This window comes from Acartia tonsa, chromosome 7, assembly GCF_053477335.1.
Source record: "Acartia tonsa isolate MP-2025a chromosome 7, ASM5347733v1, whole genome shotgun sequence".
Classification (NCBI taxonomy): Eukaryota; Metazoa; Arthropoda; class Copepoda; order Calanoida; family Acartiidae; genus Acartia; species Acartia tonsa.
In genome coordinates this window covers 39,657,785-39,670,306 of record NC_137266.1, presented here as the reverse complement: position 1 = coordinate 39,670,306, position 12,522 = coordinate 39,657,785, and the positions used below count along the sequence as shown (strand labels likewise).

The window sequence follows — 12,522 nt, the reverse complement described above, 5'->3', positions numbered from 1 at the left end:
TATTTGTATATAGGAGAATTTGTAAATATTTCTGTGGAAGATTTTATTTGTTTAACTATATTTTAATATTCTAAAGTCGTGTGTTAATTGCCTAGCCTTCGGATCAAAAAAGTGTTTGGACTTTTTTGCCACTAAACCAAGTGTATTATTCAAATGAATATAGAATACTTTGATATATTGATAGAAGAATATTTGTCTATCGTTATTTGAGCCAGCTGCGAGTATCCCTTTATTAATACCCAATGTTTTCTTAATTCGTTTGCTCAATATTTTGTACTGAATTTTTCTTGGTTGGTTCTAAACTAGTTTTTTGATCTAGGAAAAGTTTATAACTAATTTATGGAATGATACCTTCACCCTTCCAAGAGAAATCAACCAAAGAAAAAATACTCTAACCCCCTTATTTTTAAAATAAGTGGTGGAGGGTCTACTTCACCCTCCCATTCCCGCAAGTGCCCCTAAAGGCCTTTGTGGGCTCAGTATCAACAGTATACTAACTTACAAGATTGAAATAAAGCTTCGCTGAAAAAATATTATTTTAATCTTTTTTTGTGATCGTAAAATACAACTGATTTTTTAGTGTAATATTTTCAGTAAACAAAGCAGAAGAGTGTTTTAAAATATGGACAGATTTCTAGTGATTTTTGATGAATTTGAATCGTGTAAAGCGTATATTTTAGAAGCTTGACTACTCTAGAACTAAAGTATTCTCCTGAGACACAAGAACTACATAATTAAATTATTAAAATCTGTCCATGGCATTGGCCGTGAGTGTTATTGGTTTTCAGAATTCATTAGCACCCTATGCCTCACCGTGTTAAAAGCATATTTCAAATCTTATAATTCTATATTAGTGGTTTTGCCCTAAGAGGGAGTGGTAGTAAACCCCCACAACGTTGTATTTGCCTCAAATAAGATAGTCTACAACTTTGTTGGGAGGTGGTTCTTAACAACCCCCAAGAAAATAGAGCAAAATCTTGCTATAACCATCTATCCTCATAATAAAGTAACAGGATGTCTGTTTGTTTGTCTGTCTGTCTGTTTGTCTGTACCGAAGGATCTCGCTAACCGCTTAACTTGTAGGCTTCTTAACAGGGTAGCTTCTCATAGGTCCCGGGAAGGTTTAAAACTATTTTTAAAGAAGGTACCACCACCCTCCCCAGAAAAATCGACAAAAAAATTTGAAAAAACGCCGCCCTGCGGGCATTTTTGCAATAAGCTAAAAACATAACTAACACCATCTATCTGCGAAACATTTTGTTTGGTACATAGCTGATTTTAAAATACATTGAAAGAAACAATTTTACGTGTTTCATGAGGCCTCTAGGGGCGTAGCCGCTAGTGTAAAATATTCCCTTATAATCAGAGCCTTATCAGATTTGTATTTATCGAGATCTTAAGCTTCATTCTGTTCTACTGGGTTCGTTCTATTTAGGGTCAGACATGTAAGGGGTGATTTTAACTTCCCCCAAATTTATAGATAAAAACCTTTCTGGGTCCTAAATGATGATTTCCTGAAAAGAAAAACCTTATGGTTGCAGTGCTAAATTTTTATTTTTAAAATAAATATCTATCTTAAATAGCAGCCAATTTAATCCTATTTCCCTCATAACCTTATGGACATATATACATTATACATAGTACGTAATTTATTGAACAATGATTGAACACCTTCGCTTTTGCACAAAATTATTCTTGTATTATAGTGTTATTAAAAATAACATCTAATGAATATTTTTAGGCAGAGCCCTTTTCTTATTAATTAATAATTTTATTTAATGAATTTTAAAAGTTTATTTTCATTAAGATAGCTTCATAATAACCAAATTAAGAAAACTATTAAGAAAATCAAGCCATAAAATGTTTGAAGCGAAGCTTATCTTTGTTTTCGGTTTATCCGTTCGTCTGTCTAAAGAAATTTTACTATGGAAATGATGATATTTATAACATGATAATCAAAACAATTCTATTGTCATTCATAAATGGCAAGCTTACCAATTTAGTTTTTTTACATTTTAATAAACGTATAATTATAGATGTATGATCCAGACAACTACCTGGCCCAAGTGGTGGAGACTCTTTTAGTCTGCTTGCAAATTCCATTTCGTTCTTTTACTTTAATTGCATTTTAGAAATTTAAAATAGATAAGTAAATTATGTATTTTTTAACATTTATTTAACTTTTTTTTTTTTGGGGGGGGGGAGGGTTAATTTTTTCTTCAAGTTGCCATAACTGTATGGGGCAACCCCCTGCCAAGTAGCCCAGGAAGATTCCAAATCAGTCTTTGGATGAAACTAAAGTATACCTTACTACATAAAAATACTGAATTAAAGAATGTCAATAAATTGACATTAGTTGCTCTATAGAAAATATTTTTTTCCTCATAAAATTATTAAATAATTATTGCTTGTTTTTGCTGCGCTCCTAGTGAACAAAACTATCCTTGTATTAAATGAAATTAAACAAGAAAAATATGTACTTTTAATCGTTTATTCAGATTAAAATGTTAAAAATTGTTAAATATAGTTATAATTGTTAAATACGAGATTTTTTAAATTGAGGGCGGAGAGAAATTTTTTACAAAGTCTCCCAAAATTCAATGTTCTCCAATCAATTTAGGTGAATTTAAATGGAATAGTTACTAACTTTTCTGGCCAAAAATTCCAGAAAAAAAGTAAAATTTGGCTAAAAAATCCCCCACCACCCCTCAATAATATGGCACTATATTTTATACCAGTTTAATAGTATAAATGAGATTACTAAAGTATTAAATAACATTAATAAAAAAATATTTTTTTAAAAAGATTAACAAAGAATTACATTAAATGTTAAATAATAATATTGCAATTAACCCAATATTCTAATTTTAAACAAAGTTGATCACGTCCAAAAGTAGCAAACACTTGAAAAATATACAGTGTTTTTTTTATGAGAACTTTTTTGAAAGCAATTTTACCCCACTTATAGTTATCAGAATTTAATGATTAATGGCTCATTTTCTTTGTTTTTTAAGGCAATTAATAGAACAACAAAAAAATATTTCAGTTTTTATTTCAAAAGTACAGTAAAATCTAAATTTCAAAACTTAGGTGTCAACATCTAAAAATGGTTTTAGCGCATTTTTCTTTAAAAAATGGATTTTCTGTAGTCGACTTTGGGGAGCCAGTACTCCCTCCCTGGTTGAGATATGACCTTTAAACTTTGATATATTCTAGTACATGTCCCTAATAGTATCTGTATACATTTTCAGCTCTATATCTCAACTTTGAAGTGTTTAGCAGCCATTCTTGCAAAAGGTTGATTATTTGAGCATAAGAAAAATGCGCTAAAACCATTTTTAGATGTTGACACCTAAGTTTGAATTTTAGATTTTACTGTACTTTTTAAATAAAAACTGAAATATTTTTTTGTTGTTCTATTAATTGCCTTAAAAACGAAGAAAATAAGCCATTAATCATTAAATTCTGATAAATATAAGTGGGGTAAAATTGATTTCAAAAAAGTTCTCATAAAAAAACACACTGTATATAATTTGGTGTTTTCGCACAAATTCCTTATTGAGCAATGATATCCCCCCGTTACTTCAAAAAATTTAAAATAAGAAGATGGTAGGTTTTCGTTTGTTTGTTTCCTACTTTAGGTCATGTAAGGTTATGTTATATTTGGTACTTTGTGTAGCCCCGCACGCAAGGTTAGGGCATCGCAAGTAATAGTGACACAGGGTTAGAGAAAAAAGTACCCATTTTGCTATTTTCAATATTTGTAAAATTAGGATGTGGAAAGGGGATTTCAGTGTTCAAAAAGAACATTATGTCAAAGTACCAGATAACTATTTTCTTACAAATTCTTTTTGGATATGTAAAGAGCCATTTAAATCCTGCATATTACCAACTGACAAACATAAGCGTACAACTTGTAAAGTAGCTTCGCTACTAAAAATTAGAATATAAAAAGTAGATTAGTAAGGTTTAACATTTTTTAGACAACTTAAAATTTTGTGTAGCACATTTTAAAATTGCATGACAAACATAAGTACTATGTAAAACAAATTTAATTGAACAATAAAAGTTCTATTTCTCATAAATGTAAATTTTTAGTATGACTGAGTGTGAATGAAATTTAAAAAAATAAATTTAGCTTTTTTTCAATAACCATTATTGCGTTTTCCATCAATAAGACTTATATAAAGATTTATAACATTAACATCTTTAGATTGGTCTGTCGTTGTTATTTCTGTGTTCTGTATCGTTGTTGAATTATCCTCATATACTACATAATCTTTGTCTATGGCAGGTGTCCCATTCGAGTCATAAACGACATAATTTCTTGGTAAATCAAGTATGTGAGAGTTGGCAACTTGTGTTGTGGTTGTATCCGGCATTGTTTGGTACACAACGTACTCGACAGATGGCTCTGGTACTGCACTGGCCAGTTGGACGGCCTGCGGTGACGTCATTGGGATCAGCTGTTGAATTTGCGCGCCATTGGCAACGACGCCATCTTGGATTTGATACAGCTGACTTTGTGACGTTGCTGTTGTCACGTGGGACATATTTATTGGTGAAAGGGTTGGAGATACAGGTTTTAACAACATTGTGGGTGAAGGTGTCCTACTGCTGCTGCTACGGCCACTTGAATATGACCCAGCCTTGGATTTCCTCCCGGATTTTGCTGCCGTAGATTTAGCGGATTTCTTAACCAGTCTTTTATTTTTCATCACAATTTTGCCGCGGATTTTGCGCAGGGAACCGGCCGCCGTTCTGTTGCCTTTGCTTGGTGTTGATTGGTTGGCTTTGGGCTGATTTTCCTTGTCGACAGCTGATGTAAATCTGTACTGGTTTGGGTCTAAGGAGCCTGTGTCGTAGTCAACCAACAGACGCTGTAACTCGTTGATATAAGTGATAGCTGACCGCAAAGTTGTAACCTAAAATATAAATTTCATTTTCAACAATGAAATAGACTAAATATATGCCGATCTTTTTTTATGGCTGCCTGACTGTTTATCTGTCTGTGTATGTATGTATGTCTTTTTTTATTTCTATATGTCTGCCTTCCGTTTTGAATTTATGTTTATGTCTGTTTGTCTGTCTGTCTAACTATATTAGTATCTATCTATATGTGCATTTCTGTCCTGATTTCTGTCTATCTTTCTACCCTCTATCTATATATATCTGTATGTCTGTATGGCTGTCTGACTGTCTATCTGTCTATGTATGTCTATCTTCCTTTCTTTTCTATGTCTGTCTGTCTGTCTGCCTTCCTGTCTAAATCATTTTTAATGTTTGTCTGTCTAACTAACTATCTACCTATCTTAGTATCTATTTGTATATCTGTGCATTTCTATCTATTTACAGACTTATTTGTCTGTCTGTCTATTTATCTATCTCCTTACCTTGGTTTCTTTATTATCCTCTTCATGCTTGTTGAGCCCCTCTGGAACAATTGTCTTCAGTTTATCAAACATTTCGTTCACGCGGGACATTCGTTCTCGTTCCTAAAATAAATAATCTCTGTTAATATGCATGGCTATTTCTGACATAATTGATATATTATTACTTGAATGAATCACCCGATTTTCATGTAATCTGATAAAAAGGATACTAGCAGTTTGCTAAAATAACTATACCACCCATCCATACCTTTTACCTCATACCCTCCCCTACTACTAGATAAATTTGTGAAAGTTAATATCTATGTTGATTCAATAACAACATAAAAGTCGACTGTTTGTGTGTGTGTGTGTGTGTGTGTGTGATGAGTCAGAAATTGAATAAACTAAATAACAACCCAGGGCCATCTTAATTAAACATGTTTCTAATCCGTTAAAAGCAAGGAAAAAATTAAACACGAAAAACAGAAACATGGGCGTGCACCCCCCCCCCCCCTTTATATTTGACACCCCTTTTAAACTGAAAACAAGGAATGTGTAATACAGTCATCATGAGTGGTGTAATTTTATTGTTAAGAAATGGATAAACAACAATCCCTTGCTTGGTAAATTGATACAATTGGCTACATTAGAGGTATGTATCAAGGGGTATAAATCGTTGTTTAAGGGGGTGTAGGTAGAAGGGGGTGGGGACTTTGTGTATTAACCCCCATAATTTTGACATAGGTTAGAAACATTATTCATTTTAAAAAGAAATAAACCTGTATAATACTTTACTGTTCACTTTTACAAATATTTTAATGTTGCCATAGCTGCGCTATATATGGGCATAACTGTCCTTGCTATTTTGATATCTATTTTGGTAATTTTACAAGGCAACCAATCGCGTGCCTTAAAAGCATAATCAAGCCCTAGAGATAGTTTTATTTTTATCTGGGCTATTTATCTATTTATATATCTCTATATCTTTTTTTCAAATTTTTTAAAATTAAAGCTTCTAAATAATTAGTGCAAGTGTCAGTCTTAACTAGAGAAGGATAAACGTTGTAGTGTAAAATACATTATTACCCAAAATTTTCGTTCGCTCAAAAACTATGGGTACTTTTATTTAATTTTGATTGGTTGCTCCAAACAAGCAACATCCAACTTTTTCAACCAATAATTTTGATCTAAAAAATTGGTAAATTTGTTAAGCATCATTGGGTATAAATATAAATTTTCTATTACTTGTCTTTTACTATATGATCCCTGGTCTCAACCATATGACTGGAGTGATAAGATAATATAATATAAATCAATATAACCCACAAATTTTGATAAACAAAATTGCCCCTTCTACAATTTAATTTGTTGGTGGAAATATTTTGACACTGAAGGTTTGTACAATCCAATGAAGATTTAATCAAGGTATTAAATTAAAGTTTTGACTAATGAATAAGAATTTTGGAACAAGTATGATTTACAGTTCAATATCGGGAGCATCTAATTTATAGAGTAGTATTGCTACTCAAAAAAAACATTTACAAACACCTTGTATTAGATAAGCTAAAAAGAGAAAGAAAAACACATTAGAATAAGGGATAAGGAGCTTAAAAACATAAAAATGCTAAAGTAAGTTATCGGAAAATTACTATTAAATTAATTTTTTTTGCCAATTATGGCTTCGAAACCGCTGGATTAGAACTGATTTTTAACCATACTAAAAATCATGTACAGCATCGTTTTACAGACAATTTTCCACGAATATGAAGATAAAAACCGTTAAATTAATAACAGTTTTATTAGTCCGTGCCTTTGGCCATTCGGGGCTAACAAAACTGGTATTATAACTCTTACTTACCTCCATATCTACAAGCTACCAAAAGCAAAATTTTAAGAATTAAGGAAATAATAATTTATCATCCCTTGTCTTATCTTCATAATCCCTTATCCCTGACTCTACGCAAAGTGTGTATAACTCGCCCCTCCCTTGGCAAAACATTTTAGCACTTATGCTAAATCTCCACAAAATTATTGGCATCTTTAAATACTCTAAAAAGACTGTCTGTTTTTAAAATTTTATAAACAAAATATAAAAAAAAAGATTACTGTCCTTTCGTCTGAAGATATACATTTCATGAGACTTTCAGTAAAAAATTGCCAAGATAAGCAAAACAGACGACAACGACAGTCAGACAGATGGACGGACTATTATTTTCATAATATACAATATACAAAAAATATCAAATATTTGAAATGTACAGACCTTTTTAAGTTTACGATCTAAACTTAATTTTTCATGAGATGAAAGTTTGCTATCAACTAGTTATAAATGAGCCACTAACAGTCTATGTACCTATCCATTCAAAGGGTAAATGCGTCCACCAGTAGTCGAGGAGAAAATAAGCTTATACAATGATTTTTGAGATAAGACAATGGATGATAAATTGATGTAAACTTAAAACCATATGTGTAGATTTAAATTATTGATTGAACTAACTATGCAATAAAGATGTATTAAAACTTTTTAGGCCAACAAATGTGAGAACGAGTTTTTTTTAACTTGGGTACAAGTGAAATTTATTCTGAATTCATGCCTGTATCATACTAAAGGCGTTAAAAATTTTAACTGCTGCTTCTGTGCTAGGTAAGTGCCAATTATAAAAATACAATAATCAGGAATTGCTTGGCCCATAAACAGGCTAAAAGATAGACATATCTTAAGAAACCAGACGTTTAAGGGTTGTCTGCATCTGCAATAGTTGGTATTTTAGGGCAGTAGGACTGGCTCCACTTTGTTATCAACCATCCATAGATGTAATAATCGACATCTATTAACATTAACTATAACTAATAATAGGAGTTTGTAGAGTTTTAAAAAATATCAACTCTAGGTACAGACGTACAATTTCAAATTATTGAAAATATTTGGTTTGAATATTTATTCTAGACATAACGCAACTTTTAATGTAAAACAATGACAAATATATCCATTATTGACAAAGCTTCAGATACTTGAAATATAATGAATTTTTTTTATGTGTTCAATTGATAGTGTATAAGAATCAAGAGAAAGAAGGGGCTGCAGATTAAGTAAATCAACGTTAAAGTCTTTCTTCAAATTGAAAAAGTAAAGATGTCAATTTAGATAATCATTTTATCAAGCTAGAAATATATGCTTTACAGGCAGACTAACAGACACACATACCTTGTAGAGTAGCTATTCTACAGACCACTGTCTGTCATCTGTATGACAATTGTATCCAATATTAACGTTGACAACTGTAGATAGGGGTAGAATTATTACGCCAATTACATACTTGTCTGGTAAAAAAGCAAAAGGTGCTTCTGCGTTATGACAAATATAATATAATTAAATTAAGTGAAGTAAATTGTACATATATCCAATAAGATCTCATAACCAATTTAACCAACTTTAATTGCAATTTTCATTGTTCATTTATTATTTTTGGTCCGGTTTAATGCTATTTTACGGGAAAATTAGTGTACTATACCTTTCAAAGGGGGAAAAAAAACAAGAAAAACCAACAATATTTTTATTGTCAATTTACAAGTTAATGCTAGAAGGGCTTTTAAATGACTATGGTTAGAACCATAAGAAAACTCTTCTTCAATTTGATTTTTTCAATTTGCAGTATTGCAAAAATCTCCCGAAAAAGTGAAGTTCATACATCTTTTATGACAAGCACTCCTTTTATGAAAATTAACAGATTGTAAAAATTAAATTACACCTCCATTTTTGGGCGGTATGTCGGTGCGGCCGTTCGGCCGCCGATTCGCGACAAGTTTTGCAGTTGTGCACACTATGCAAAAAAATATTATTTTTCAAAAAAAAGCAAATTCAGCTAAGTATTTTGAGGGGGGGGGGGGTAGTACAAGTATCTGTATTTCCTGAAGAGTAGAGCCCAATCGGTTCAGCAGGATAAAACAGACAACATCATACATTGTATTATAGATAAAGATTAATTATAGAAGTTATTTCCTTTGCTTTTTCTCAATCAAGCTAAATCACAAGAACACTCTTATAGCACGGCTGTGTATTGAATTACCAATTGAAAACAATAAAAAATATACACCATGAAAAATTGATTAAAGATGCGTAAATTCAATTATTTAATTTTTCACTTTTTCTGCCCATTAATTTAGTAACTATAATAATGGTTTTTGTTGTTGACAGATTTACATTTTAAGAAAAATTTTGAAAATATAGTTTGACTCAAATTTATTGAGCTGAATTTATATCTATAATACAAAGCATTAATTTAGTAACTATAATAATGGTTTTTGTTGTTGACAGATTTACATTTTAAGAAAAATTTTGAAAATATAGTTTGACTCAAATTTATTAAGCTGAATTTATATCTATAATACAAAGCAGAACGATGTCTGTCTGTTTGTTTGTCTGTTTGTCTGTCTGTTTGTTTGTCTGTTTGTTTGTAGCAAAGGATCTCGCTAACCGCTGAACCGATCGGGTTCTCCTTTACAGGGTAGCTTCTCATAGGTCCCGGGAAGGTTTATAACAATTTTTGGGGGGGGGGGGGTGGGACACCCAACCCCCCCCCCAAAAAAAAATAATGAAAAATACCCCCCAAAAAATTTTTCTTTCTTTTTAAAACTAAAATTAAAATAGTGGGGACGACTAACCCCCCCCCCCCCAAAAAAAAAAAAAATTTATTTTTTATTTTAAATCTAAAATACGAAAAATTGGTTTGATCAAACCTCTTGGGGCAAAGCCCCTAGAGGCTAGGGGCGAAGCCGCTAGTATAATACAAAGTAGCTTGATGTCTGTCAGTCTCTCCGTCTGAAGCTTAAGATCTCAGTAACTGCTGAACCGATTGGGCTCTACTCTTCAGGGATTATACCTACTGGTCCTGTGATGGTTTTAAGCTATTTTCCTGGGGGGTGTGACACCCCCAACCCCCCCCCCATACTAAAAAAAAACACCACCCCCCAAAAGTTTTTTTTTCTCACATGTTTTGTAAAATCTCAGTAAATGCTGAACAAATTGGGCTCTACTCTTCTGGGAATATACCTACTGGTCCTCCGGTGGTTTTAAGCTATTCTCTAGGGGGGTGGGACACCCCCAACCCCCCCAAAAAACCAAAAAATCCCCCTCCCATTTTTTTTGCAGAAGATTTCCTTGGTCCTTGGTCCTTTTATCTTTTTGAAACTCAAATTTTAATGGGATGAGGTCGACTTTTCCTCCTCCTACCTTAAGTAACGTGCCCCTAGATGCTTCTAGGGGCGTAGCCGCTAGTATCTTATAATTCATTGCTAATAACTTCACAAATAAGAAATTTATCCTTATATAAAATATATAAAAGCTAAGATCTCGCCAACCGCTGAACCCATATGGTTCTACTATATAGTGGAACCCCAGAGAAGGATTTAAACTAGTTTTCTTCAAATAAAATACTCCCCGGAAAATCGAAAATGAAAGGTTGACTTACACTCAAGGGGCGTAGCCGCTAGTATAAAATATTATTTAGTTGTGCTAGATATTTGTAATATTATCCTTGTTTATTTACTATAATATTTAGACCCTAAAAGGAAAATTTGTTGTCTGTGACAGTATAAACTTTATTAGAGAAATATTATATGCAGGAAAAAGGAAAATCTTTCAGTCAAAATATAATATTTTTATTTTTCTAATTTTCATTAGATATAAATGTTTTACTTCTACTACTTTCATGGAGGGGAAAATTAAAATAAATCATTCCCAAAGTTTTATAAACACAATATATCATTCTTATAGATGGGGTAGTTTTGTCCATAGTAATTGGGTGTGTACATAAATTTTTCATCCATTGTCTTTTTTTACCATATTTTCTGCATCTATGTAAAAATCGCTTTCTATTAGGTATTTTTTAAAAGATATATTTTTCACTGAAAGAAAAACTTATTTGCCTTTATCAAAATAAATACAACCTTTAAAAGGGACGTCATTATTACTGGCAGAAAAGTTGAAGGCAAAATAGTTTTTTTTCTTCAGATAAATCATGCCTATCCTGAGACTTTGACAATAATAAAGTTTATGACCTAAATATGCGTTTTCATTGTTTACTTGGGTAAACTTTATTTTTGGTAGCGCAGCTACTTTAAAACTTTTGGTATATTTGTCTGTTATTTGCATAGAATAAAAAGAATTTTGTAAAAAGGGGGAGGGGATAACATAAAATCTTAAACATTTTTATTTAAAATTCCTCCCCCCTCTGAACACCTAACTAGAAGAGAAATCAACAGCCCTCCCCATGGGAAAAATAAGATTAATTTTTCTCCAGTTATATCTACCCCCCCCCCCCCACTTCAAGTAATTATTCTGCGCACGCCCCTCTGGTTGATATCTCAACCACAATAGAGTCTGAAAAATATGCTAATTTTTGAGATATTTGAATAATGACGTCAAAACATTGACAAGTTATCTTAAAATCTATTCCACTATGGCTCTGAAACCGATCAATATCCGCTGGATTGAAACTGGTTCTTAGCCATACTGAAAAATCATGTATGGCATCGTATTACAGACAATTTTACACACATATAAAAATAAAAATCATAATTAATACCAGTTTTGTTAACTCGGGCCTTCGGCCCCTAGTGACTTGCAAAACTAGTTTAAAATTTGTAACTTTACAACGTGTCTCAAAAATCAACCAAGTGACGTCATAAAAGGAGGGAGATGAGGGGAGAAGTGGGAAAGAAAACCCCTAAAAAGGAGATAGATAATCCCTCTTTTTTTGACGTCACACGGCTGATTTTGAGCCACTTTGTAAAAGTAGTAAATTTTTGCGAAAAGCTGTCTAAAATAGGTGACTATTATGATATTTTTATAGGCATTTTAAAAGCTTTATATTGGTTTAGGGTAAATTAGTTGTTTGAAAAATACAGGGATCGGAAGCCGCGCGTAAGCCGCGTGTAAGCCTCAGTGAAATCGTCATTTTATCACTATAAAATTTAGCTGGATGTATAAAACTGTCTCTTTAGTAGTCAATCCTTCTTTCAAAAATTTCTTTATCTGCTCACAAGCAGGTTTAAAACTGAGGCTTATGCGCGGCTGAGGCGCGGCTTCCGAACCCTGGAAAATAAGTAGATTTTATGTCAGCCAAGTCCACTTTTTTGCATGCTATATAAT

At 32.3% G+C, this 12,522-nt stretch overlaps 1 protein-coding gene across 1 annotated transcript in view; it reads right to left on the bottom strand.

Annotated features, from left to right (window-relative positions):
• Positions 1-3,848: 3,848 nt before the first annotated feature.
• LOC145323726 (uncharacterized) overlaps positions 3,849-12,522 on the bottom strand; it is a 59,256-nt gene continuing 50,582 nt past the window's right edge. Inside the window, exons 3-4 of the mRNA XM_080166210.1 lie at positions 5,394-5,495; positions 3,849-4,925 (exon numbers count right to left, since the gene is read on the bottom strand). Coding sequence (XP_080022336.1) covers positions 4,146-4,925; positions 5,394-5,495 — 882 coding nt within the window. The 3' untranslated portion in view covers positions 3,849-4,145. The remainder of the gene's footprint in view (positions 4,926-5,393; positions 5,496-12,522) is intronic.